General features: G+C 37.4%; 1 protein-coding gene across 6 annotated transcripts in view; it reads left to right on the top strand.

Annotated features, from left to right (window-relative positions):
• LOC106876428 (dynein axonemal heavy chain 3) overlaps nucleotides 1-24,972 on the top strand; it is a 247,804-nt gene that overhangs the window by 66,050 nt on the left and 156,782 nt on the right. For all 6 annotated transcript variants that reach the window (XM_089355526.1, XM_089355522.1, XM_089355525.1 and 3 more), the window contains exons 14-28: nucleotides 941-1,034; nucleotides 2,738-2,828; nucleotides 4,772-4,962; nucleotides 5,846-6,077; nucleotides 7,852-8,063; nucleotides 9,133-9,224; nucleotides 10,022-10,136; nucleotides 12,225-12,395; nucleotides 14,631-14,893; nucleotides 15,857-16,058; nucleotides 17,654-17,860; nucleotides 21,180-21,294; nucleotides 22,148-22,343; nucleotides 23,337-23,445; nucleotides 24,687-24,972. The exon at nucleotides 24,687-24,972 is cut by the window's right edge and continues 5 nt beyond it. In XM_089355526.1, coding sequence (XP_089211652.1) covers nucleotides 941-1,034; nucleotides 2,738-2,828; nucleotides 4,772-4,962; nucleotides 5,846-6,077; nucleotides 7,852-8,063; nucleotides 9,133-9,224; nucleotides 10,022-10,136; nucleotides 12,225-12,395; nucleotides 14,631-14,893; nucleotides 15,857-16,058; nucleotides 17,654-17,860; nucleotides 21,180-21,294; nucleotides 22,148-22,343; nucleotides 23,337-23,445; nucleotides 24,687-24,972 — 2,576 coding nt within the window. The remainder of the gene's footprint in view (nucleotides 1-940; nucleotides 1,035-2,737; nucleotides 2,829-4,771; nucleotides 4,963-5,845; nucleotides 6,078-7,851; nucleotides 8,064-9,132; nucleotides 9,225-10,021; nucleotides 10,137-12,224; nucleotides 12,396-14,630; nucleotides 14,894-15,856; nucleotides 16,059-17,653; nucleotides 17,861-21,179; nucleotides 21,295-22,147; nucleotides 22,344-23,336; nucleotides 23,446-24,686) is intronic.

The raw sequence follows: 24,972 nt of genomic DNA, 5'->3' as shown, positions 1-24,972 counted from the left end.
GCTTCTAATGCTGGAGATGTACTATGGTGTCAACTGTTCATTACCAGTGAACTAAGGTAACACCCCTTACTTTTCAAGCACCATCTGGAGTATTCAAGCAGTTCCAAGTAGTGCTGTTTTTGCAAGTGCTTCACCCTTATTGCATCCCTTATTTGTTCCATGTACTTCTCAATACTGATACCAAGTAGAAAGCACCCAGTATACTCTCTGAAGTGGTTGGCGTTAGAAAGGGTGTCCAGCCATAGAAACCATGTCAAAGCAGACAGTCAAGCTTGACGCAGTCTTCTCTGACTTGTCAGCACCAGCCAAACCTTCCAATTCGGGCCAGCATGGAAAATGATGATTAAATGCTGCTGCTGCTGATGCTGATGGTGGTGGTGGTGGTGGTGGTGGTGGTGGTGGTGCTGCTACATGTGGATCATTGGCTATTTTTCTCCTTCATCTTCCTTTTCTCTTGGACTTTCGACTTTCCTCTGTCTCCTGTTTCTGAAGAAGAGCTTTGCTCGAAATGTAAAACTACCTTTCTTTCCTTCCCTGAACGTCTGCTAATACTTTACATGTACCATGTCCTCGCGTTGTTTTTTCGTTGTTGTTTTTACTTAGTTTTTTTAAAATTATATATATATATATATATATATATATATATATATGGTGCTGTGTAAAAAACATTGGTGATGGTGCCATGTTAGAAGTATTCAGTACACTCCGTAAAGTGGTTGGCATTATGAAGGGCATCCAACTGGTAAAACCAAGCCAAAACAGACTATGGAACCTGGTGCGGTGCCTGCTTTTGCCAGCTCATATGTCAAGCCATCTAACCCATGCCAGCATAGAAAATGGTTATTAACTGGTGATGACAATAATGATTATGATATATGTATGTATGCATGTGCAGACACACATATATGTTTATATCTATTGTAATTCATTATTTTGGCAGCATATGTCGCAGATATGAGAAGATCAGTGATAAAGTCAGTGACATTCCAAGTACAACAAAAGATCTGGTGGAGACCATAGCCTTCCTTCAGCAGGTATATCTTTATTAGTAAAGATACAATGATTGTCCTTTGTTTAAGGTGTCTAATGTAAGGTAGCAGTAACTGTAGAGGACTGTATGTTCTCTGTGCGAGAGACTGTTAGCAAAAATCTGTTTTTATAGAAACACTAAGTTATGAGAACATAAACAAACCAACATTGGTTCTCAACTGATGAGACATAAACAAGCACACACACACACACACACACACACAACACACACACACACACACACACACACACACACACACACACACACACACACACACACACACAAACACACACATATACAAATGAAGTTGCATCAAAACGTTCCTGGATTAGTTCTGTAGCATGCCAACAGACAGCAGCACATGGTTGCATGTCCAGTGAGAGCTAGCAGTGACCTTCATGGGGCAGTGTGCCAAATGACATCACTGTGTTTACTTTGCAAGTTGTGAAATTTATGTTTTTGTGATCACTTGTATACTGTAGTCTGTGATTTTGTCATGGACAGGAACAAAGAGCCAATGGGAAATTTTGCGTTAAACTTGGGAAATCTGCTACAGACACATTGAGCATGCTTTAGTAAGCTTATGACAATGAGGTAATGGGTTGTTTGCAATGTTTTGAGTAGCATGGGTGCTTCAAAATTGGAAGAGCGATCTGGAAGACCTGTCATGAGTGTCCCTGGAAGAGCGACCTGGAAGACCTGTCACAAGCATCACTCCTGGAAATGTGGTATTGTGCATCGAGAATTCGTCGCCCAGGGCCAGACGGTCAATCAAGAGTTCTACTGTGACATTTTGAAGTGTTTGAGGGAGGACATTTGGCAAAATCCGCTGGATCTCTGGAGAGCAAAGAATTAGATTCTTCATGATGACAATGCACCCTGTCACTGAGCTCTCCTTACTCATGGGTTTCTTGTCAAAAACAACATGGTATCATTTCTGCATCAGCCCTGTTGGCCAGATTTAGCATCGGCAGACTTCCATCTCTTCCCCAAGATGAAAATGCAGCTCAAAGGTCACCATTCTAATACCATTGTTGAGATCCAGAGCAAATCGCAGAAGGTCCTCAACTCACTTTCAGAAAACAACTTCCAGGCTGGATTCCAAAAGTGGCAGGAATGCTGGGACCAGTTTATTGTGGCGCAAAGTGACTATTTCAAAGGAGAGGATGTTAAAACTTAGGTAAATAAGTTATTTTTTATTAAATGTAACTCATCTTGGAACTTTTTGATACTATCTCATACATTCATGCATACTCACACATATACATAAATACATACATATATATGTATATATGTACATTTGTACATACATGCAGGCACATTCACACATATACATGAATACATGCATACATATATATATATATATATATATATATATATATATATGTGTGTGTGTACATATATACATATGTACATGCACACACACACACAGCTGGAGCAAGAGAGAAAGAAAAAGGCTGGTACATAGTTTTTGTTTACCAAATTCTCTCACAAGCCATTGATCAGGCTTGGGCTATAGAAAAAGCCTGATTGCGCTATGAAATTGAACCTAAAACCACATGGTTATAAAACAACTTCTTAACTGCTCAGCCATGCCCGCTCCTACGAATATTTTCCATGTATGCATGCTGTAAAATTTTCACTTTGTAAGGGGTTGTAAAGCCCCTTCATTTTTAAGTTGTGTTTCACTGTACTTTTTAATTCCAGTCAATGGATGTAACGATATATAAATTGGCTACAGAGATTAATGAAGCAGCTAAAAGACTCTCGTTTCTCTTGGAGTATGCAAATTTCCAAAGTAAGTTTTTTTCCTGCTGAGATTAGTGTTATTCTTAGTGCTTATCATCATCATCACCACCACCACCACCACCATCATCATTATCATCATTGTTTTAATGCTCACTTTTCCATGCTTGCCTGGGTTGGACGGAGTTTACTGATATTTTTCTACAGCCAGATGCCCTTCATGTCACTAACCTCACCTGTTTCCAAGCAAGGTAATGTTTCTCCATGGCCAGACATGTTTTCACAGAACACTGGAAATGATTGACACTACTTATATGATAGTGACAATCGTTTACAGCTGTCAACATATAGTGACTCAGATGTACACGTACTTGCCTTTACTTACATATACGTACATATGTATATGGAGTAAATGCAAATATTTGTCTCTCTGAGTCTCTTCTGTGTACATACATACATCATACATACTTACATACATACATTCATTCATTTATTCATTTGTTATGTATATGACCGGCTTCTTTTGGTTTCCATCTGCCAAATACACTTACAAAGCTTTAGTCAGTCTGGGGCTCAAGGTGCTATGTAGTAGGATTGAACCTGAAACTATGATGTTAGGAATAAAACTTCTTAATCACACAGCCACACTTGCACCTAAACAAGTCTAAGTCTAGACAATGGAATGTCTTAGACAGATTTGAGCCATTGTTTGTGTAAACTCAACTACATTAGTCATAGCCCATCCTCGACTGCAGACAACCCATGTGTACATGTGACAGTGGGAGTTTAACATTTTTGATACCAACCTGGCTGAAACTACCTCTGGCTCTGTAGTACAAATGTCTTGTTTCCAAAAGTTCTGAATTAAAATCTTCCACCAAACCTTAGTCACACTTTGTGTTCCTTACATTAGCTTAATGATAACTAAGTTATTTTACTGAATTCTTCGTTATTTAAAAAATTAATTGAAACAAAGACAGAGCATCTCAACAGAAATATTTTAATAAAAGGGTTAACATGATTAACATTAGAGCCAAAACCTGAATGGTTTAATTGTCACACATGGAGAGCAGCCAATCATTTATTCATTCATACATACGTATGAGGTGGATGCTGGAAAATTTCTGACTTTGGGTTAAAGAAAATACAGGAGTATCATTTAATTATGATTTTATTCAACATATTCCCCTCTCAGATTCACACATTTATTGCAGCAGTCCTTCAGTTTTTCTAAGCCCTCTAAAAGAACTCATGAAAGTTGGGCCTCCAATCACGTCTTTCATGACACACTTAAAGCTAGGACCTTTTCAGTACCTCCTCATATGTACGTTCTTTCTTCCATTCATTCATTCATTTGCTTGCTCACATGCATGCATGTATGTACATATGTGATGGGCGACTTGCAATTTCTGTCCCTCATTATTTGTTGCTTTGAAGCTATAAGACATTAAACCAAGGTTCTGCACAGTGGGATCAAACTCAGTACTTATATTTTGTTTAAGCCTTGCCTATCAATATTTCTTTGCCAAACTCCTTAGTTGTGGAGATGGAAAGAAACTGACTTTGGTTGTCACATGGTGGTTGGAGACAAACACAAAGACACACACACACACACACACACACATACATATATATATATATATATATATATATATATATATATATGATGGGTTTCTTTTCAGTTTCCAGCTACCAAATCCATTCACTAAGCTTTGGTTTGCCAAGTTCTATGGTAAAAAAAGACACTTGTTTAAGGTGCCATGCAGTAGAACTGAACCTGGAACCTTGTGGTTTGGAAGCAGACTTCTCATTACATAGTTATAAAAAAATATTTTTTGGTGTTTTTTTTTTTTTGCTTTTCAATTCACATTGTGCAAAATATTTCTTTGAAATATGGAAGTGGTTGTTGTACACCAAAAATGTAACTGAACTTCTGTAATAATTTTCTTCTTCCTGCTTTTTATTCTCTATATTTGTTTTTTGTTTTTAATGCAGAAGAGGACATCAAATTGAACAGCTCTGTCTTCCACTGGCCTGACAATATCATAGCAATCTTTGATTCAGCTCAAAGTCGGTTGCAGGCAAAAAGAGAAACTATTGAAGCTCAGCTAAAAGTACGTCTAATAGACTTCCAGTCCAGGCTGGAGGGTATGATGAAAGAGATTGAATCTTTCAAGAAGAAAGAGGTAAGAATCCATTGAAACATCACTGCAAATTCTCTGTTTTTTCAAATCAGTCTACTATTCTGCTGAGTTTCTCTAAGTTTTTCTTTGGTAAAGATACTTAACACAACTAGCTAAATGTTTTCTTTCTAAGAAATTATTATTATTATTATTATTATTATTATTATTATCATTATTATTTCTCCCTGGTGGCAAATAAAAGAAATCAGTATTATTATTAGGAAGGCAGCAAGCTGATAGAACCATTAGCATGTTGGATGAAATGCTTAGCGGTATTTTGCCCTTCACTACATTCTGAGTTCAAATTTCATCGAGGTCGACTTTGCCTTTCATTTTTTTGGGCTCAATAAATTAAGTACCAGTGAAACACAGTGGTCGATGTAATCGACTATCCTCTTCCCCAAAATTTAAAGCCTTGTGCCTATAATAGAAAGGATTATTATTATTGTTATTATTATTATTATTATTATTATTATTGACAAGGTTGACTTTGCAATTTATCCTTTTGAAGTTGATGAAAAAGGAGCAGTTGCAAACATACAGATGTAAACTCTCTGTCCCTTAAAACTTTCAGTATATGTAATCTTCATAGCGTAATCATCACTATAGTGAGGAGTGGATATGATGAGTTACAAACATGGGCATTGATGGCAGAGATGAGAGGGTCTTCAGGAAAATAGGCATTCAGTGGACATACAGTGGTAAGGGATGATACTGGAAGTGTGAGATGGGTGGAAAGGGGAATGGTTCCAAGAAGTGGGATTGCTGGTGGCACAAAAATGGGAAAGGAATCTGTGCAATTCTGTTCTCTTCATGATTTTTCTGAAAATTTTAGAATTAATTCTGAAAATTTAAAAATTGAGTTGGTGTTGTCCTTATATCTTAGCTCATGAGTTCTGATGAAATGAAGAGCAATGTTGAACACCTGAATGCCCTGCATGTGAGCCTGGAAGCAGCACAGAAGGAACTTGATGAAATGAATACTGAGGAACAGCTTCTGCAATTTGAGACAAGTATTTTCCCCATCCTGCCATTGATGTTCCAACTGAAAGAGCCTTATGACAAGTTGTGGACAACTGCTTATAATTTCAACCAGAAGCAAGAAATCTGGATGAATGGTAAGATGAATGAAGCACAGAGGAGAGGATGTGTTGGCTTTCTTTCATGTACCATACTAATTTCTGTCAATAGGGCTTAATTTTGTTGTTAAGCTCCAAGTTGGCCATGATAAAGCAAACCTTTGAAAAAAAATATTCTTGTCTTGGCTAGAACTACACTATCCTGTGTCTTTCTTTTTTAAGATATTAGAGATATTTGGTTGCTATTTCTAGCAGACCAAGCATATTGTTGTTATTATTGTTGTTATTATTCTTGGCAAAATTGGAGTGGTAGGTGGAATAGAGACTTTCAGTATTTAAGGATGTTCCTTTACAATTTAAGTTTATGCCCTTATCTTTGTCATCCTTCTGGGATCTATGAAATATGAAATGTGATCAGTTAAAAAAAATTACACCATCTTTACATGTTACTTGCCTTAATTCAATGTAAAAAACTATTGTTAGCGAATAAGGGCAAGTAGTTTTCTCCTGTCTGTTAGCTGTAGCAAAGTGGGTAGAATGTTGGGCAAAACTAAAAGTACTAAGGAGAGGGCAATCTCAATATATTTTTCAGTTACCACTTCAAGTGGAAGACGAGCTTAGAAAATGTATAGAAGTGTTGCAGGTTAACAAAGATGATCAATGGAAAACATGCATTGATGTATTTAGAGTTAACAAGAACAGTTAAGGTTAATGAGTTAAGATTAAACAGATATGTTAACATATCTCTTTACTTTATTCTTTTACTCTTTTACTTGTTTCGGTCATTTGACTGTGGCCATGCTGGAGCACCGCCTTTTAGTCAAGCTAATCGACCCCAGGACTTATTCTTTGTAAGCCTAGTACTTATTCTATCGGTCTCTTTTGCCGAACCAAAGCTATAGTAGAAGACACTTGCCCAAGGTGCCATGCAGTGGGACTGAACCCGGAACCATGTGGTTGGTAAGCAAGCTACTTACCACACAGCCACTCCTACGTCTATATCTGTTTAATGTTAACAAATAAAATATGTTTAATTTAACAAAAAGTTCAGAGTTAAGAAATGCTGCATAGAATACATCTAAGACTATTTTTACAGAGAATTTGTCCATGTCATAGGAATGGTGAGGTACAATCCCAGTGGCTCCAATTACAAATAGGATGACAGACATATTCTCTAATTGTTATAAAACTTTCAGTTGATGACATTAGCTTTTCAGCTCACTTTTATGTGAATATAATCATGAGAAACTTATGTATATTTGAACGTGTATACACACACCAATATATATGTATACCCAGACATATAATCACACACATACATTATTATATATTTACACACAGAGATAAATATATGTAATTTCTCTGAAGCATGGCAGGTACACCTTTTTTGTGAAAAAAATAAAACTTGAAAGTTATCATGTGTTTTCCACTATGCTAGTTGATACTCTCAGGGTGGTTCAGGTGAAGTGCATAGTGTTATATAGTACAATAATACCCATCTGTAAGGGACTAGGTAAGTGGTCATTGTCTGATGATTTCATTCAGTGACAGATATGAGCACTCTGTTGATTTTCCCACTGTTTTTTTTTCCTGAAAACAGGCATTTAGCATACATCTCCATGGTACTGTCTGATCATATGGATGGGGCTTTGATAAATATAAATATATTTTTTCTAGGAATTACATTTCCAAAATCAGAGCATCTTCCATGATGCAGCATCTACCTTGCCATGAAATATGTTAATTAAGCAGTTCACCATTACATGTAGAACATGTATCCTACCTTGTTACATTATCTTCCATATATTCCTAGGACCATTCTTGGAATTGAATGCTGAAACTATTGAGAGTGAGGTCGGTGATATGTGGCGTACCATGTATAAATTAACTAAAGTCCTCAGTGACCAACCTGGACCACGACGAATAGCTGACAGTGTTCGTAGTAAACTGGACAAGTTCAAAGCTCACCTGCCACTTCTGCAAGTAATATGTAATCCTGGTATGCAGGAAAGGCATTGGAAACAGGTAGGGAAACTATTTTTGTTTGATGTTTATTGAAGCAGCAGGTTAAACTAAGGTGTGTATAAATCGGGGTTATTATTTCATGATAAGGGTATTTACATTTGTTTGATATATATATATATATATATATATATATATATTTGAGAAGGGCATCAGGTTAAAATAAAGTGCATTTGTGTATTGTCTTTAGTGTTATTATTTCTATCTCCACTTTTTTCCATACTGGCATGGGTTAGATGATTTATTTCTTAACATGAGTACTGTAACTATTTTGATACATATTAATGGGTGGGGTAGCAGGTCAAACTAATGTGTGTGGATGCATCAGAAATACTATTTCCTAATAAGGGCTCTGTGTGTATTTGATATATGTGAAATTTATGCTTTTAACTTTTTATTCTAGACATGTTGCTCTCGGTGATCATTTTAGCTGATTCTGTATATACATGCAAATTTGTTCTACAAGAATTTACTGCATTATAATAATGGATTAGAGTTTAACGATGTGTTATCAACTGAGCTGTTAATTACCATGGATTTATTCTCTGGTGCTTATACATCAGTTCTAAACATAGAAATGATTATATGCATCTAAAGTTGAATAGATGCTATACTGCAATAAACAAACCTACTGGTCCCCTTTAAGCCTGAAAATTAACAGCAGAGAGTGTACTCCTTCAGGTAAAATAAAAATCTTGGTGTTTACATTGAGGATGAGGATGATGATGAGGAGGGCTAATCACTCATTTGTAATCAGCTATATAATCATCAATATTCTAAATGATTGTTTGTCATAGGGTGGAAAGTGAGGTGAAGATTGCAAAAGTGACAGACAGATACCCATGTTTAATAACATTAAGGCAGTTTTAAACTGTTTGAACTTGTTCAACACCATGGTGAAGAATGAAAAATTATATGGATGTACATTCTATTTTGTCTTCTCTTTAATGAAGAGATGGAGAGAAACAAAAAATATTTACTACTTTTTGGTTTGTGGCGGGGCTAATGTTCATTTGTTCATTTGTTCATTTGAAAACCACTGGCTCTAAAACTAATCTATTGTTATTTGCAGGTCAGCGAGGTTGTAGGTTTTCCTGTAGAGCCAACAGCACAAACATCCTTATTTGATATGCTCAATACTGGATTTTCGGACCACCTCAGCAAGTAAGTTCATTTTTGTTTTCCCCTGATAATAGTTATGTAGTGTTAATGGTAAACTGCTGCTTGTGGTGTAGTGGAATTGTACTGATAGTTACCTGTTATCCCTGATAAAACAGACCTGTGATGAGTGGTGTTTCAGTATTAATGGCTGTTCTTTATTCAGTCATAGTGTTTCTAGGACTACATTATCCTATGTGTAAATAAGAAATATATACTAAAAGCTATATAGAATTAGAAGGTACAAATTAAAACTATTAAATTAATAATGCTCTGTCTTTCTTCCTTTTTCACACTCTGTGTATATATATATATATATATATATATATATATATATATATATATATATATATGTTGTTGTACTTGGGGATGGTCATATTGCCAGTTTAGCCAATATATATATATATATATATATATATATATATATATATATATATATATATACTAGCAGCTAAGCTCGGTTTCACCCTGTCAGTTTGGATGATGTGGCTGTAAAACCTGCTCTGTGTAAGCAGTTCAACATTTGCAAAAGCATTTCTTGCTAGTCATATTAGTATAGCAAAATGGATGAAAAAATTTAAAACAAATGGATTTATAACATGAGTGTATGGTAGGGATGTATGATATTGATCTGTAACATTAATGTATAATATGTATGTATGACATGGGTGTATAATATATAAAACCCGAATATCCCTATGTATAATTAAATACATAACTTGCTGGTAGGCAGGTGTTTTTGAATGTTACTCAACACTACTCCCTTTCTTAATCTTTTGATCTTTTCCTTTTATCCTCTTCAGACTGGAGGAGATTGGTGTAGCAGCAGCCAAGGAATACTCTTTAGAAAAAGCCCTTAAAAAGATGAAAACAGAATGGGCAGACGTTTACTTTGAAATGGTCCCCTACAGGGAAACCGTAAGTAGCATATTTTTTTGGTATGATAACTTAATTTTCTACTACCACATTCCACCTCCTCTGTAGATGAGTGAGTCGTCACCTAAAATATAAGGAATCAATCTCCATTTACATTGTAAGAAGTTCACATTATTTCTCAGTTAATTATGTTCCTGCATGTCTTGAGTTCAGTTCTTGCAAGGGTCAACTTTATCAATCACCCTTAAAAAGTTCATAAAATAATAATTGAGTCCTGCACTGGCATCAGTTTAATTGTCCTAACTGACCTCTACCCCACACCCCCTTCATTTTAAAATGTGTATCCTTTTGTCTAAATGACACATTATCATAGCATACTCCTTGAAATAACATTAAGTCCCAGCAAGTCTTTATTCAACTATAATGGACTAGGCAGAGCAGGAGGATACACATGGATGGAAAGGGTGACTGAAGAGATCACAGATGTGTGACGAAAGATTTTCAGATAAAATAAGAACAATAATAAATGAGTGAAGAATGAATGCACAGGAGTGGCTGTGTGGTAAGTAGCTTGCTTACCAGCCACATGGTTCCGGGTTCATTCCTACTGCGTGGCACCTTGAGCAAGTGTCTTCTACTATAGCCTCGGGCCAACCAAAGCCTTGTGAGTGGATTTGGTAGACGGAAACTGAAAGAAGCCCGTTGTATATATATATGTATGTGTGTTTGTGTGTCTGTGTTTATCCCCACACCATCGCTTGACAACCGATGCTGGTGTGTTAACGTCCCCCGTAACTTAGCGGTTCGGCAAAAAGAGACCGATAAAATAAGTACTAGGCTTACAAAGAATAAGTCCTGGGGTCGATTTTCTCAACTAAAGGCGGTGCTCTAACATGGCCGCAGTCAAATGACTGAAACAAGTAAAAGAGAAAATAAAAGAGAAATTCTGAAATATAACCATAATGTCAAAATAGATTTTATTTTTAATGTTGAAACACATACAGTTCATTGCAAGTGGGGAATACAAACAGTTTGAAACAACCAACAAAACTTACTGTATTACTGTCATGATGTGTTTCCAAACAACTCTACTTGCTTGTTTGCTTGGCAACAATTTCACCTCAGCTTTATAGCCAAGTCCAGTCCATGATGTAAACCAGTAGTTCTCAACCATTTTTTACCTATGAACCCCTCTAATTCTTATTTTGCTCAAGTGGACCCTCATAGCCATTTGTTGTTTAAAAAATCCTATTTCATTTTTAGAATTAAATATTTTTAGGATTGTATAAAATATCATTAAAATATTTTGTGCATTGTAGAAGTATAACCAATTAGGCGCAAGTGAGTCTGTGTTGTAAGCAACGGCGAGCTGGCAGAAACGTTAGCACACTGGGCAAAATGCTTAGCAGTATTTCATCTACCGTTACATTCTGAGTTCAAATTCTGCTGAGGTCGACTTTGCCTTTCGGGGTCGATAAATTAACTACCAGTTACACCCTGGAGTCGATGTAATTGACTTAATCCCTTTGTCTGCCCTTGTTTGTCTCCCCTGTGTTTAGCCCCTTGTGGGCAATGAAGAAATACTTGCTTCTCAACCACATGGTTCCGGGTTCAGCCCCACTGCGTAGCACCTTGGGCAAGTGTATTCTACTACAGCTTCAGGCCAACCAAAGCCATGTGAGTGGATTTGGTAGATGGAAACTGAAAGAATCCCATTGTATATATGTATGTAAATATTTATGTGTGTGTGTGTGTGTCTTTGTGTCTGTGCTTGTTCCCCCACTATCACTTGACAACTGATGTTGGTGTGTTTACATCGTCATAACTTAGTGGCTTGACAAAAGAGACTGATAGAATAAGTACAAGGCTAATAAAGAACAAGTCTTGGGGTCAATTGTTTTGACTAAACACCCTTTAAAGCGGTGCTCCAGCATAGGCACAGTCAAATGACTGAAACAAGTAAACGAATAAACGAATTTATTGCAGGTAAAATTTTAACAATGAAATCTTATATGGACTCTCAAGGGTGAAATGCACCCTAGATGAGGACCACTGATAAAAACAAAGCCACTGGTTTTATCTCTATTCATGTCTTTAAAATTCAGATTAATATTTTATGTTTATTTCCAGGGAGTATCTATTCTGTGTAGCCTTGATGAAATTCAGATGTTGCTAGATGATCACATTACCAAGGCACAGACAATGAAAGGCTCACCATTTATCAAACCTTTCGAAGCAGAAATGCTTGAATGGGAAGAGAAATTGGTATCAATGTTTGACATCATTGAAGAATGGCTGAAGGTAAATACTAGAATGTTGCTTCTGTAAATTAATATGATGTTATCAGGTATGTGGTGTGTACATGGGACAACTGGGTGATTGTGCTTCAAGTAACATGTCTTAGTTATTTTATTAATATAACTAGCCAAACTACACTCTGTATTAATATCAATGGATTGCTATTTGGTATGCAAGTGGCAGGGGCCTTACATACAATGCGTGTATGTATGTGTGTTGATCGAATAACAGAAGTGTGAGAATAGATGTGTATTCTATTGATTGACAGCTTCTTCGTAATCCATGATAGTTACGTAATTAATACATCTTCCATCACACACATATAAAACACATTCTCTCTCTCTCACACACACACACACATGCATGCACACCTATATATGTAATTGTGAGGTAAAATCACAGACTGTTTTTCAGGACATTTCATGGCAGGTTAAAATATCAAGTGTGTGTGTGTGTGTGTGTGTGTGTGTGTGTGTGTGTGTGTGTGTCTGTCTGTCTGTCTGTCTGTGCATGTGCATGCATATGTGTAGATGTGCAGAGCAGTGAAGGAAAGTATACAGACTTAAGACCAGTTTAAATATAGTTGAGAGATATTTGAACCTGTAAAGGCTTCTTCACTGCAGTTTGTTACGGAGAAAAAATTCTTGCTGATGAGAAAAATGTGTTAAAACACCATATTCAGGACTGATAGCTGCATTTTGATTTTATTTGTTCTCTTCAGTACCAGATACCAAAATAGGTTAGAGTGAGCCAATTAGGAAGTAAAGCTTCTTTTATGGTAAATCAATACATATTATTTACTGACTGTGCATTATATATATCATGAAGTTTGTGTGAAATTTAAGACATGGAGCTGAGACAGCCATAGTATAAAGGAAACACTATTTTGATTATTGGAATACTTGCTTCTGGGTTTAATGAACTCTGTTTCTGTAATTTTACAGTTTTATCTGTGTGTATTCTTACAGTCCCCTGTATTTCTATTATACCTGTTGTCTTTAGTTTTACAGTACCTGTGTCTATATTACTACTACACCTCTTGTCTCTAATTTTGCTGTAGCATGTGACTCTAGTTTCATTGTACAATGTGTCTTTATTCTTAAGTATTTTGTGATTCAAGTTTTGTTATACCATGTGATTTTTTGCCCACTATATATTCTGCCTTTATTCCAACAGTACCCTGTGACTTTTCACTTTATCATACCATGTACCTGTATTGCTCTCTCTCTCTCTCTCTCTCATTTTTCCTACCACTTTTCCACCCATACACTCTTGCAAACCCACACCTACACAAACTCCTAGCTTCTCTGTCCCCACTCACTTCATACCTTGATGTGTTGCCTGGACACCTTATCCCCACTGTTTGTCTCACTGGAATTATTTCAGATTCATTCTCATTCTCTCCCTTAAATGTGAGTAGTCATGTAGCTCCTCTTCAACAAGTACTTGCTCTACCTCAACCTCTTCTCTTTCATACTTTAACCTCCATCCTTTGGTTTTGCAGATTTGTAAGCTGCATGACAACCTCAGTGGAAATATGGTAAAGGATGACTCATCTGAGAAAATAACATTCTTCTACTGCTCTAGGGACCAATTCAGTTGGTTTTTACTCCACTCTAAATACTTTGCAACATTTGTTTTTTAAAGTAGTGGTTTTCTGATTGCAGCCCTCCCATGAAATCCAGCTTTGTGCAGCTCCTGGCGAACAGTTTTTGTGGAAATTGGGTTCTCAAGGTGGTCATTAAATTCTGCAGTAATTTTGGGAGCTGTACTTATGTGGTCCTTTCTAACAATTCGTGTAAGAGTCTAACGGTCCCTATCTGAAAGTTTTGGTTTTCTTCCAGAGTTTTGTTCCGACAAGGTTTTTCCCTCCTTCTCAAAGGCTGTCATTACTTTCAAGACAGTACTTTTTTATACACCAAACATTTCAGCTGTTCTCATTACACTAATGTCTGCCATATGAGCGCCAAAAATTTGACTTCTTTGAAAGTCCGACAGATCTGTCATTTTAATGAATTTTAATTACCTTTTTCTGATGATATTTGGAAAGAAACAGAAATTTTAGCAAGACATATTAAGCAACACTAATAATAAATAAAAAAACATAAAAATAAACAAGCTTTAGATGGTAATATAGATATTTCAAAATTATGATGCTTTGATTCTAGGTGTTTCCATTACTTTGTCCAACCCCTGTATATACATATATATACAAACACTTATCTTTCTTTATTCCAGTGCCAATCAACGTGGCTATATTTGGAGCCAATCTTCAGTTCAGAAGACATCATTGCACAGATGCCTAATGAGAGCCGTAAGTTCGCCATTGTTGATACAATCTGGCATGACATCCAAGCAGAAGCTGTGAAGAATACCCACTGTCTTGTAGCCACCAGTCAACACAATATGCTTAGCAGATTGAAGGAGGCGAATGTCTACCTTGATGAGATTCAGAAGGGACTCAACATCTACCTGGAGAAGAAACGCCTGTTTTTCCCTAGGTATGTGGACACAGAGAGGTTCATAGTTGATGGTTGGCGGATGGTGTGAGGCTGGTATATGTATGAATAGAGTGAGGGTAACTGTCTTACTTCATTACACTTCTACTTCCTGAGCATCTATTTCTATAAAAGCTCGTCTGCAGCATAAAAGAAATGTTGTGTACTGGTCAGTCTACTTTTGCCATTGTTCCCAACTTGTGACAAGGTCAGCAGATTCACTACCTTTGATATTGCACCTATCCAAATTATTATTAGTATTAACTTTGGAAAGGCAGTGAGCTGGCAGAATTGTTAGCATTTGCACTCTTGGTGAAAGGCTTAGCAACATTTTTGGCTCTATATTCTGAGTTCAAACTTCTCTGAGATCAACTTTGCCTTTCATCCTTTTGGAGTTAATAAAATAAGGACCAGTCAATTTTTTGGGTCGATGAAATTGTCTAGCCCCGTCCAGCAAAATTTCAGGCTTTGCGCCTATAGTAGAAAGGTTTATTAATTTAAGAAATATGTTTTTGGCAAAGCTCATACATGATAAAGCTATGTAGCTTTATTTTTGTAATCCAAATAAGTGGACAGTGGTTTATTGGGTTTTATCATAGTATGTTCAATGTGCTGTGTACTTCTTTCTGTTTCCATCTTCTAAGTCCACTCACGAGGCTTTGATGAATGACTAAAGTAGAAGGCACATGTGCAAGGTGCCATGCAGTAAGATTGAATCTGAAGCCATGCAGTTGGAAAGCAAATTTCTTAACCACACAGCCATGCCTGCACCTTTGATTATAAGCATTAAAATAAATTTGAGATGTTCTGTTGTGGATTTTTTATTTCAAGGTATCTAATGTAATTTAATCTAAAACATATAATTGAAAATCATAATCATTTTACTTTATCGTTTGTTATTAATATTAATATATTAAGATATAATTTCCCCAAATTTTAAAATGTTTTCCAAACTTCATTTGTCAGGTTCTTCTTTTTGTCAAATGATGAACTTCTTGAGATTCTGTCAGAAACCAAAGATCCACTAAGAGTTCAACCTCACCTGAAGAAGTGTTTCGAGGCCATCAGCAGGCTAGAGTTCACCGAGGATGGGGAGATTGTTGGAATGGTGTCTGCTGAGAAAGAAGTTGTACCATTCACAATCAGCATACAGCCTGCTAAAGCCAAGGTAAGTGTTAAGAAACCAGTGGTAATAAGGCAATATGATGTCTGATATTATTGAAGCTGAGATGTCTGTGCTGTGGTGTTAAGGACTGTTAATACTAAGAATAGGCAGAAAACCTTCTGAAAAGAGTCTGCAATAGATAATGTTTTGTGAGATTTGCATATTTTTGTCTTCTAAATGTCATAAAAATGGAACCGAAAGCTAAGTCTTACAATCCTCTTGGGATAAAAATACTATAGAGTATTTTTTGTACAGTTTTTTTTGCCAGAATTAGTTAACCAAATTATCTGGGAATATTGACTTTGATAGGCCTATGCCATATCCAAGGGAAGATTTGTATTTAATTCACTTAATGCTCAGAAAGTGGCATTTAGTCAGTAAAACTATAAGCATCATTTGAGGTTCTTGGAGGCATGTACATTTTTATTATATATGTTACAGGAAAGCAGGTATTGGTGTGTGGATACAATTTGCTTTGTAATCATGTGGTTTCAAGTTCTATCTCTCTGTGTGCAACTTTGGATGAGTAGCCTCAACTTGTATAATGCCTTGTGTGTTTAATTGATTGATGGAAACTGTACAAAAACCTGTTTTATATATATTTATGTGTGTGTGTGTGTGTGTGCATGTGTGCGTGTTTGTGTGTGTGTGTATGTGTGTGTGCATGCATGTGTGTGTATATATATATATATGTATATATATATATATATATATATATATATATATATATATATATATATATATATATATACATATATACACACACATATGTATATATATATATGTGTGTGTATGTGTGTGTATATATATATATATATATTAGCTTTTACAAGGAAAAGGTTGACAGTGATTTCAAAGTTTTGGGTTGCCTGCTTCCATCAGACTGAGCTTTACATAGATCTTTTTGGCTTTGTATAGTCTTTTGCAAATTTTTCTTTGGGTTGGTGGATCTATGAATTAGATGAAGTGTAGGCAGATTGGGAAAGTAGTTGTGTAGAAAGTGAGGATAAAGAATGGTAAGAGGAAAGTATGTTTCGTAGAGTGTGGATTATAGAAAGTTATGGTGAGGACATTTATTTTGGTTTGATGTGGGAATTTTGTTATTGTTTAAAGGTTCAGTAAGGCATGGAAATAAAGGTGTAAATAGTTGTGTAAAATGAAAATTCCTATGTTCTTTGTATAGAAAGTTTATTTTGGTTACACAACATTGATCAAACTGAAGTCAAATTGATGTTGGTATCATTAGACTTCTCTTAAGAAATTTTAAACTGGGTATTTTGGGAAGATTAGGATTGAGGAGACTATTTTACTCTAAATGCTTATTAGGTTTTTCTAGTCTGCTTCTAGTGTGACTATTTGGATTTATATTGAAGACAAATGCATACAGGTAACTGCATGATGTTACCTATGCATGCAGGTGAATGCATAAGGTTTTGCCAGAATTTTAGCACATTTCTGAAATCCAATTATCAGTAAACAAGCAGTAGGAAGTTCAAGTGAAAAGTTAGTTAGCTGTGTCACATATCCGTCCTCTCTTCATACTATTATAATATCCAAGTCCCCATTATTTAACCAGTTGACCTATCTATTCATTGCAGGGCATGGTAGAGAAATGGCTATTAGAAGTCCAAATTGCCATGATCACTAGTATGCGTGAAGTAATATCTGATTCCTTGTTGGCTTATCCTGAGACTGCTCGCCGAAAGTGGGTGATCGAGTGGCCTGGACAGGTGGTCATCTGTTCCAGCAGTATTTTCTGGACTTCAGAGGTATCAGATGCCATGTCTAAGGAGAATGGACTCAAGGTAAGTAAAGTAGATTTTGCATTTCTAGTGTAGTAATAGTAAACATAGGGAAGAAATATACAGCACAAAGTAACAACAGGTAAAAACCATGAAGAACACAATTTAGCCCATTGACTTCACAAATATTTGTATTAGAGTTTGTGACTGACTGTGTGTGTTTATATAGCTGTTGTGAGGGTGTGTGTTTAAGATTACAACTGTGTGTCAATCTTCAGGATTAGCTACAATATACTGTCTTTCTTTTACTTGTTTCAGTCATTTAACCACAGCCATGCTGGAGCACCACTTTTAAGGGATTTTAGTCAAACAACTTGACCCCCAGGCTTATTTCTTAAACTTAGTAATTATTCTATCTCACTATTTTGCTGAACCACTATGTTACAGGGACATAACACACACCAACACTGGTTTTCAAACGGTGATGGAGGAACAAACACAAACATAATGACGCACACATAGATACATACACACACATACACATATGCATGCACACACATATATACACAGCTTCCTTTTTCAGTTTCCTTCTACCAAATCCACTCACAAGGCTTGGTTGGCTCAAGGCTATAGTTGAAGACACTTGTTCAAAGTGCCATGAAGTGAGATTGAACTTGGAACTGTGTGGGTGGGAAGCAAGCTTCTTACCACACAGTCATGACTGCACCTAAATATACATAATTTATATTTTCATCTTATGTAGGTGCTGGTGTGGTTTTGTGGTTAAAAAGTTTGTTTCTCAACTACGTGGCTTCAGGTTCACTCCCACTGCATAACATTTTGGGCAAATGTCTTTTACTGTAACCCTGGGCTAACCAATGTCTTGTGAGTGAATTTGGTTAATGGAAACTGTGTTGAAGCCTGTCATATTATATATGCATGTGTTGCTTTGTGTTTGTGTTTACCCTCATCAATGCTTGACAATTAGTGTTTGTTCATGTTCCCATAACCTAGTGGTTCAGCAGCTGGGTACCAGATGTAAAAAATAAGTACTGCAGTTGATTTGTTTGACTAATCCCTTCAAAGGTGCCCCAGCATGGCTACAGTACAATGAATGAAACAAGTAAAAAAATAGATCTAAATATGAGATTGATATTAAAAAAAAAACAAAAAAAGTTCAGAAAACGTTGCTTCCTCTTGTATTTCAAGATTGTAATTAAGTCACTTTAAACTTTTAGTTAGTTTTAAAGAATTCACTGATCAACACACTTCAGATTCTGGCCCATAGATGTGCTATCTCTTCACTGTTTTTTTCTGCTGCTAATACAATGGCAGCCCCTGTACTTTGGAGCTAGCTGGTTTCCTGCTACTTAGACACAGGCTCACCTGAAATCACTTATCCCTCCTACTCTTCTCATTTGTCATATTATGTCAAATCATCCAAGCCTTTCACTAATCACTTTGCAAAGCTTTTCTTCCCACAACATCATCATCATCATCATCATCATCATCGTTTAACGTCCGCCTTCCATGCTAGCATGGGTTGGACGATTTGACTGAGGACTGGTGAAACCGGATGGCAACACCAGGCTCCAATCTAATTTGGCAGAGTTTCTACAGCTGGATGCCCTTCCTAACGCCAACCACTCAGAGAGTGTAGTGGGTGCTTTTACGTGTCACCCGCACGAAAACGACCACGCTCGAAATGGTGTCTTTTATGTGCCACCCGCACAAGAGCCAGTCCAGGGGCACCGGCAACGATCTCGCTCGAAAAACCTCATGTGTCACTCGCAGAAGAGCCAGTCCATGGGCACTGGCAACGACCTCGCACGAAAGATATCATGTGTCGCCCGCACATGAGCCAGTCCAGGGGCACTGGCAACGATCCCGCTCGAAAGATTTAATGTGTCGCCCGCACATGAGCCAGTCCGGGGGGGGCACTGGCAAACGATCCCGCTCGAAAAAGCCTCATGTGTCACCCGCACAAGAACCAGTCCAGGGGCACTGGCAACGATCCCGCTCAAAAGACCCCATGTGTCGCCCGCACACGAGCCAGCCCGGGGGCACCGGCAACGATCTCGCTCGAAAGATTTCATGTGTCGCCCGCACATGAGCCAGTCCGGGGGCACTGGCAAACGATCCCGCTCGAAAGATATCATGTGTCGCCCGCACATGAGCCAGTCCGGGGGCACTGGCAAAAGAAACCGCTCGAAAGATATCATGTGTCACCCGCACATGAGCCAGTCCAGGGGCACTGGCAACGATCCCGCTCGAAAGATTTCATGTGTCGCCCGTACATGAGCCAGTCCGGGGGGCACTGGCAACGAACTCGCTCGAAAGATATCATGTGTCACCCGCACATGAGCCAGTCTAGGGGCACCGGCAGCGATCTCGCTCGAAAAAACCTCATGTGTCACCCGCACAAGAGCCAGTCCAGGGGCACTGGCAACGATCTCGCACGAAAGATATCATGTGTCGCCCGCACATGAGCCAGTCCAGGGGCACTGGCAACGATCCCGCTCGAAAGATTTCATGTGTCGCCCGCACATGAGCCAGTCCGGGGGCACTGGCAAACGATCCTGCTCGAAACATTTCATGTGTCACCCGCACAAGAGCCAGTCCAGGGGCACTGGCAACGAACTCGCTCGAAAGATATCATCAGTCCTTTAAAATTCACTCCCAGCCCATGTGTTTTGGCAGCTGTCAAAGAAGAATATGAACCATGTCAAATCAACCTCACCAGTCATGGAAGGTCAGTGAACACCATACAGCTCACCCATTCCTCCAAATTAAAAGAATTTCAGAAGTAAATTTATATATATCTCCCATACTGCAGTTATATTGCACAATAGTTTCAAGTGGCCATTTATATTCATCATCATCATCATCATCATCATCATCATCATCATCATCATCATCATCATTTAATGTCCATTTTTCATGCTGACATGGATTGGACAGTTTGACCAGAGCTGGCTAGCTGGAGAGCAACTCCAGGTTCCAGTCTGTTGTGGCATGGTTTCTACAGCTGGATGCCTTTCCAAATGCCAACCACTTTACAGAGTGTGCAAGGTGCTTTTACATGGCACTGACACAAGTGTTTTTTTACATGGCACCAGCACAAGACTCTTGCAGGCCAATCCTTTCCACCAGATGAAGCTGTCTTAACATTTCTTCTGAGGAGTACACGTCTTCTTGAGAACAACAAGGCACCAGGTATCTCAATCCTTTGTTGTCTCGTCTGAAAGGTTCAGCATCCTGAGGTCATCCTTCAGTACGTCTATAAAATAAACAAAGTATTTTTTTTACAATTGCTAGGTAGTGCTTTATGGTTAACATTGTTACGGTCTCTATGTGAACTTGTCACTTGTTTTATTTGCAGGACTACCTCAGGAAAAGTAATGACCAGATTGATGAAATAGTGGAACTTGTTCGATCAAAACTAAGCAGTGGAGCTCGTATAACACTTGGAGCATTGATTGTCATCGATGTTCATGGTAAGATGAATTGTGGCTTTTGTGTTTTAGGGCTTACTGGGTATTGAGGGTGAGCTAGAGGTGGGAACAGGAGCGGGGGATGAGGAGAGAAAGAGAAGATGAGAAAGTAAAAATAGAGGATTGTTGTCATTGCTGCTGCCACTGTCACTGCTGTTGCCACCGCTGCTGCCATTTTCTCCTCCTCCTAACCTCCACCTGCCATGCTGGCTAGGGTTACACAGATTGATGGGATCTGACAGGAGGACTGCATTATGCTCCATTGTCTGCTTTGGCATAGTGTCTATGGTTAGATGCCCTTCTTAATGCCAACAACTTTACACTAATGGAAAAGGTGCCTTTTCCATTAGTAGGGCTGCCATTTAGCTTGCAAGAATAAGATCCCTTTTGGCTGAATGGCACTACACTAGAGAGGGAGGCAGCTTTATGCATGCTTGGTGATAAAAGGTCAAAGTATGAAAGGAAGGGCTGGACCAGGTTTCTTTCTGTAGAGGAGATACATGGTTGCTTGCATTATACAAAAGTGGGTGGAAGCAACTGGTGTGGAGCTGGAAAGAAAGGTGAGTGAAAGTACAATAGAATTAGAAGAATTTAAGTATGAGAGGAATGTTTGGGTGTGTGTGTGAAAGCCAAACTGAGCATTTGCATATATGAGAAGAGAATGAGGTGCATGTATGTGTGTGTAAGAGGGAAAACAACATTGGAATTCATCATCATCATCATCATCAAACATTTTCTTTCTTTTTATAAATGTATAAATTTGTAAACAGATGAAGCTCTTACCAATTTTAAGAGTTGATGTGTTCTTTATTGTTGTCATATCTTTGAAGTAACAACTATCCTTTTGTATCTACAGCCCGGGATGTTATCTTTGAACTGTGTGAAAATAATGTGAACAGCACTCATGATTTCCTATGGTTGTCACAGTTACGTTATTACTGGGTAGACAATGTCATCGTACGTATGATCACAACAGAGATGAGGTATGGTTATGAATATCTAGGAAACACTCCTCGTCTTGTCATTACCCCCTTGACAGACCGCTGTTACAGGTAAGGTCTGTTTTTATATACCTGTGTCAGTTGTTTCAAGAAGAGAAATGGTTTGGTCAACAAAGCTTTTCTTGGTGTGTTGTGTGACTGAGATTGATATAATTGTTGGGTCACCTTGACCTTATTTTCTTCAGGGAACATATTTAACCTTGTTTAAAAGAATTTAGAATATGGAATGTCATATATACAATGGGACCCAGTGTATTGATTTGCCTGGGGTCCTATAATACCCTTTTTTATTGACTTGTCCCATCCCCTCAAAAATTGCTGACCTTGAACCCTGCAATGGCCTGGTGATCTCGGTCACTTTTCAGTCATGGAAATTGGACAACCAGCCTTATGAGTACCATGGCTCAAGAAAAGAAAAGCAAACTTTCTCCTTAGATTTGAAGCCTTGTGTTTATGTTACAAATCATTACACTGCGTAACCAAATTGTTATTGTTGTTTGTCTTTGGTCAGTAAGAGTTAGTTCTTATTTGCTTCTATCTAGACATCAAAGGAAATGCCTCCTATTACCTTCAAACTTTGCTTTTATGACCTGGACATCAATGTTTTGAAACTGACCTATTTTTCATTACATTTCAGACAGATTCAGCACTGAGTTACTGAGGCAGAAATATTGTTAAAGCAAATATTTTGATCAATACTACATATTTGCTTGTCACTTGCTTGACCTTAACCACTTGAGCATGTCCCTAAGTGGCTGACAATATGTGCATCTCTGATCATGAGCAGGAGTAGTGGAAGAGCATCATAACCATGTGTTGAGAGAGATTCATTGAGGTTTGAATAAATATCATAACAAAAGCAAAGTTTGAATGAAATATTAGCTGTTTTCCATAGTTTCTAGAGATAAGCAAATAAGAAATAACAGTTGCTACCGAAGGACAGAAATCGTGTTACACTGTACTGTTGTTGTTAACATTATCAACCTCATTTTCATCATTAAAATTTTCATGAGACCAGCTAATTTTCACTCTTAATTTTCACAGGACATTGATGGGGGCCTTAAAACTGAACTTAGGAGGAGCACCAGAGGGGCCAGCTGGAACTGGCAAAACTGAGACATCGAAAGATCTAGCAAAAGCTGTAGGCAAACAGGTAAGCAATGAGCATGTACACACATATGTAAACATTCACTAGATTACGATGTTTCATTTACCTTCAATTTTACTTACTTTTTCACTACATATTAATATGTCATTGGGTTCCCTCATATGATGTACTACCTTAGTTCCCTCCCTTCCTCCTCCTTTTTTGACTCAACTATTAGCTATCTCTAATTTAACAGAACCACAATATACTTATCTCCCCATATTTAAATAACTCTTTGGTTTTAACCTTTAGCATCACGTCAAAAGCACCCTCCCTTTATATCTCTATATAAACTAGCGTTCTTATTCCTAAAGCCCATGGAATAATATCATTGACCCCTTTATATCTCTATGTAAACAAACCTTTTAACGGTCACTGACCATGTAACATCTCTGCTCGTAAGTTACCACATCATTTTGTTTTTGTCTTGCTATTACATGTTTTATTATGAACTCCCTGAAGAGAAATAAATGAGGAACACCAATAGCTCTTTCTTCTTTGTGAAAGGACTATCATTTATTTCGAAACATATGTAGGAATTAAAGGAACTTTTATTAACATGCGTTTTTGCTCCATTTATTATTATTCATATATATATATATATATATATATATATAACTTTTGAGTGTATAATCCAATTATATTTTTAAAATATTGAAAATTACAGTTATGTATGTATATATCAATGTGTGTATAATTCCAGATACGTTTTATAACTATTAAAAATTATTCTCATGTTTGTATGTAACTGTGTATACAGTATTTGATGGCATAAAAGATGCACAAGCATATTAGATGAATCTCAGTTTCAGTAGCACATATTCAGGAAACATTGTTTTTAGTGCATCAAAGCATGTAATATTTAAAGCAACTAAGGCAATAAGTCGGTAGAATTGTTACTGCATTGGGCAAAATGCTTAGCAGTATTTCACCCATCTTTATGTTCTGAGTTCAAATACCATCAAGGTTGACTTTGCTCTTCATCCTTTTGTGGTTAGTAAAATAAGTACCAGCTGAGCACTGGAGTTGATATAATTGACTTATGCCCATCCCGAAACTGCTGTCCTTGTGCCAAAATTTGAAACCAATATTTAAAGTAATTTTGGTTAAAGGACCCAGGAAGGTTTCATGAAACCGTTTTTCTTTGAAAAGCATACATCTTAAGAAAGGTAATTCTATTGTGGTTTGTACTCAATGAAAGTTAGTCTTATACTATTCTAAACAATTTATATTCTTTTCATTAAAAGTGTGTAGTATTCAACTGTTCTGATGGTCTTGATTACCAAGCAATGGGCAAATTTTTCAAAGGTTTAGCCCAATCTGGAGCCTGGGCCTGCTTTGATGAGTTCAACCGTATTGAATTAGAGGTACTGTCTGTGGTTGCACAACAAATCCAGAGTATTCAAATGGCTATAGCACAACAACAAACTAAATTCATATTTGAAGGAACTGAATTGAAACTGGATCGAACCTGCACTATATTTATCACCATGAATCCTGGCTATGCTGGTCGACAAGAACTGCCAGATAACC

The sequence above is a fragment of the Octopus bimaculoides genome, chromosome 7 (assembly GCF_046866305.1).
Source record: "Octopus bimaculoides isolate indiv1 chromosome 7, ASM4686630v1, whole genome shotgun sequence".
NCBI lineage: Eukaryota > Metazoa > Mollusca > Cephalopoda > Octopoda > Octopodidae > Octopus > Octopus bimaculoides.
The sequence above is the reverse complement of the archived record's forward strand: the minus strand, read 5'-3'. Positions and strand labels throughout refer to the sequence as shown.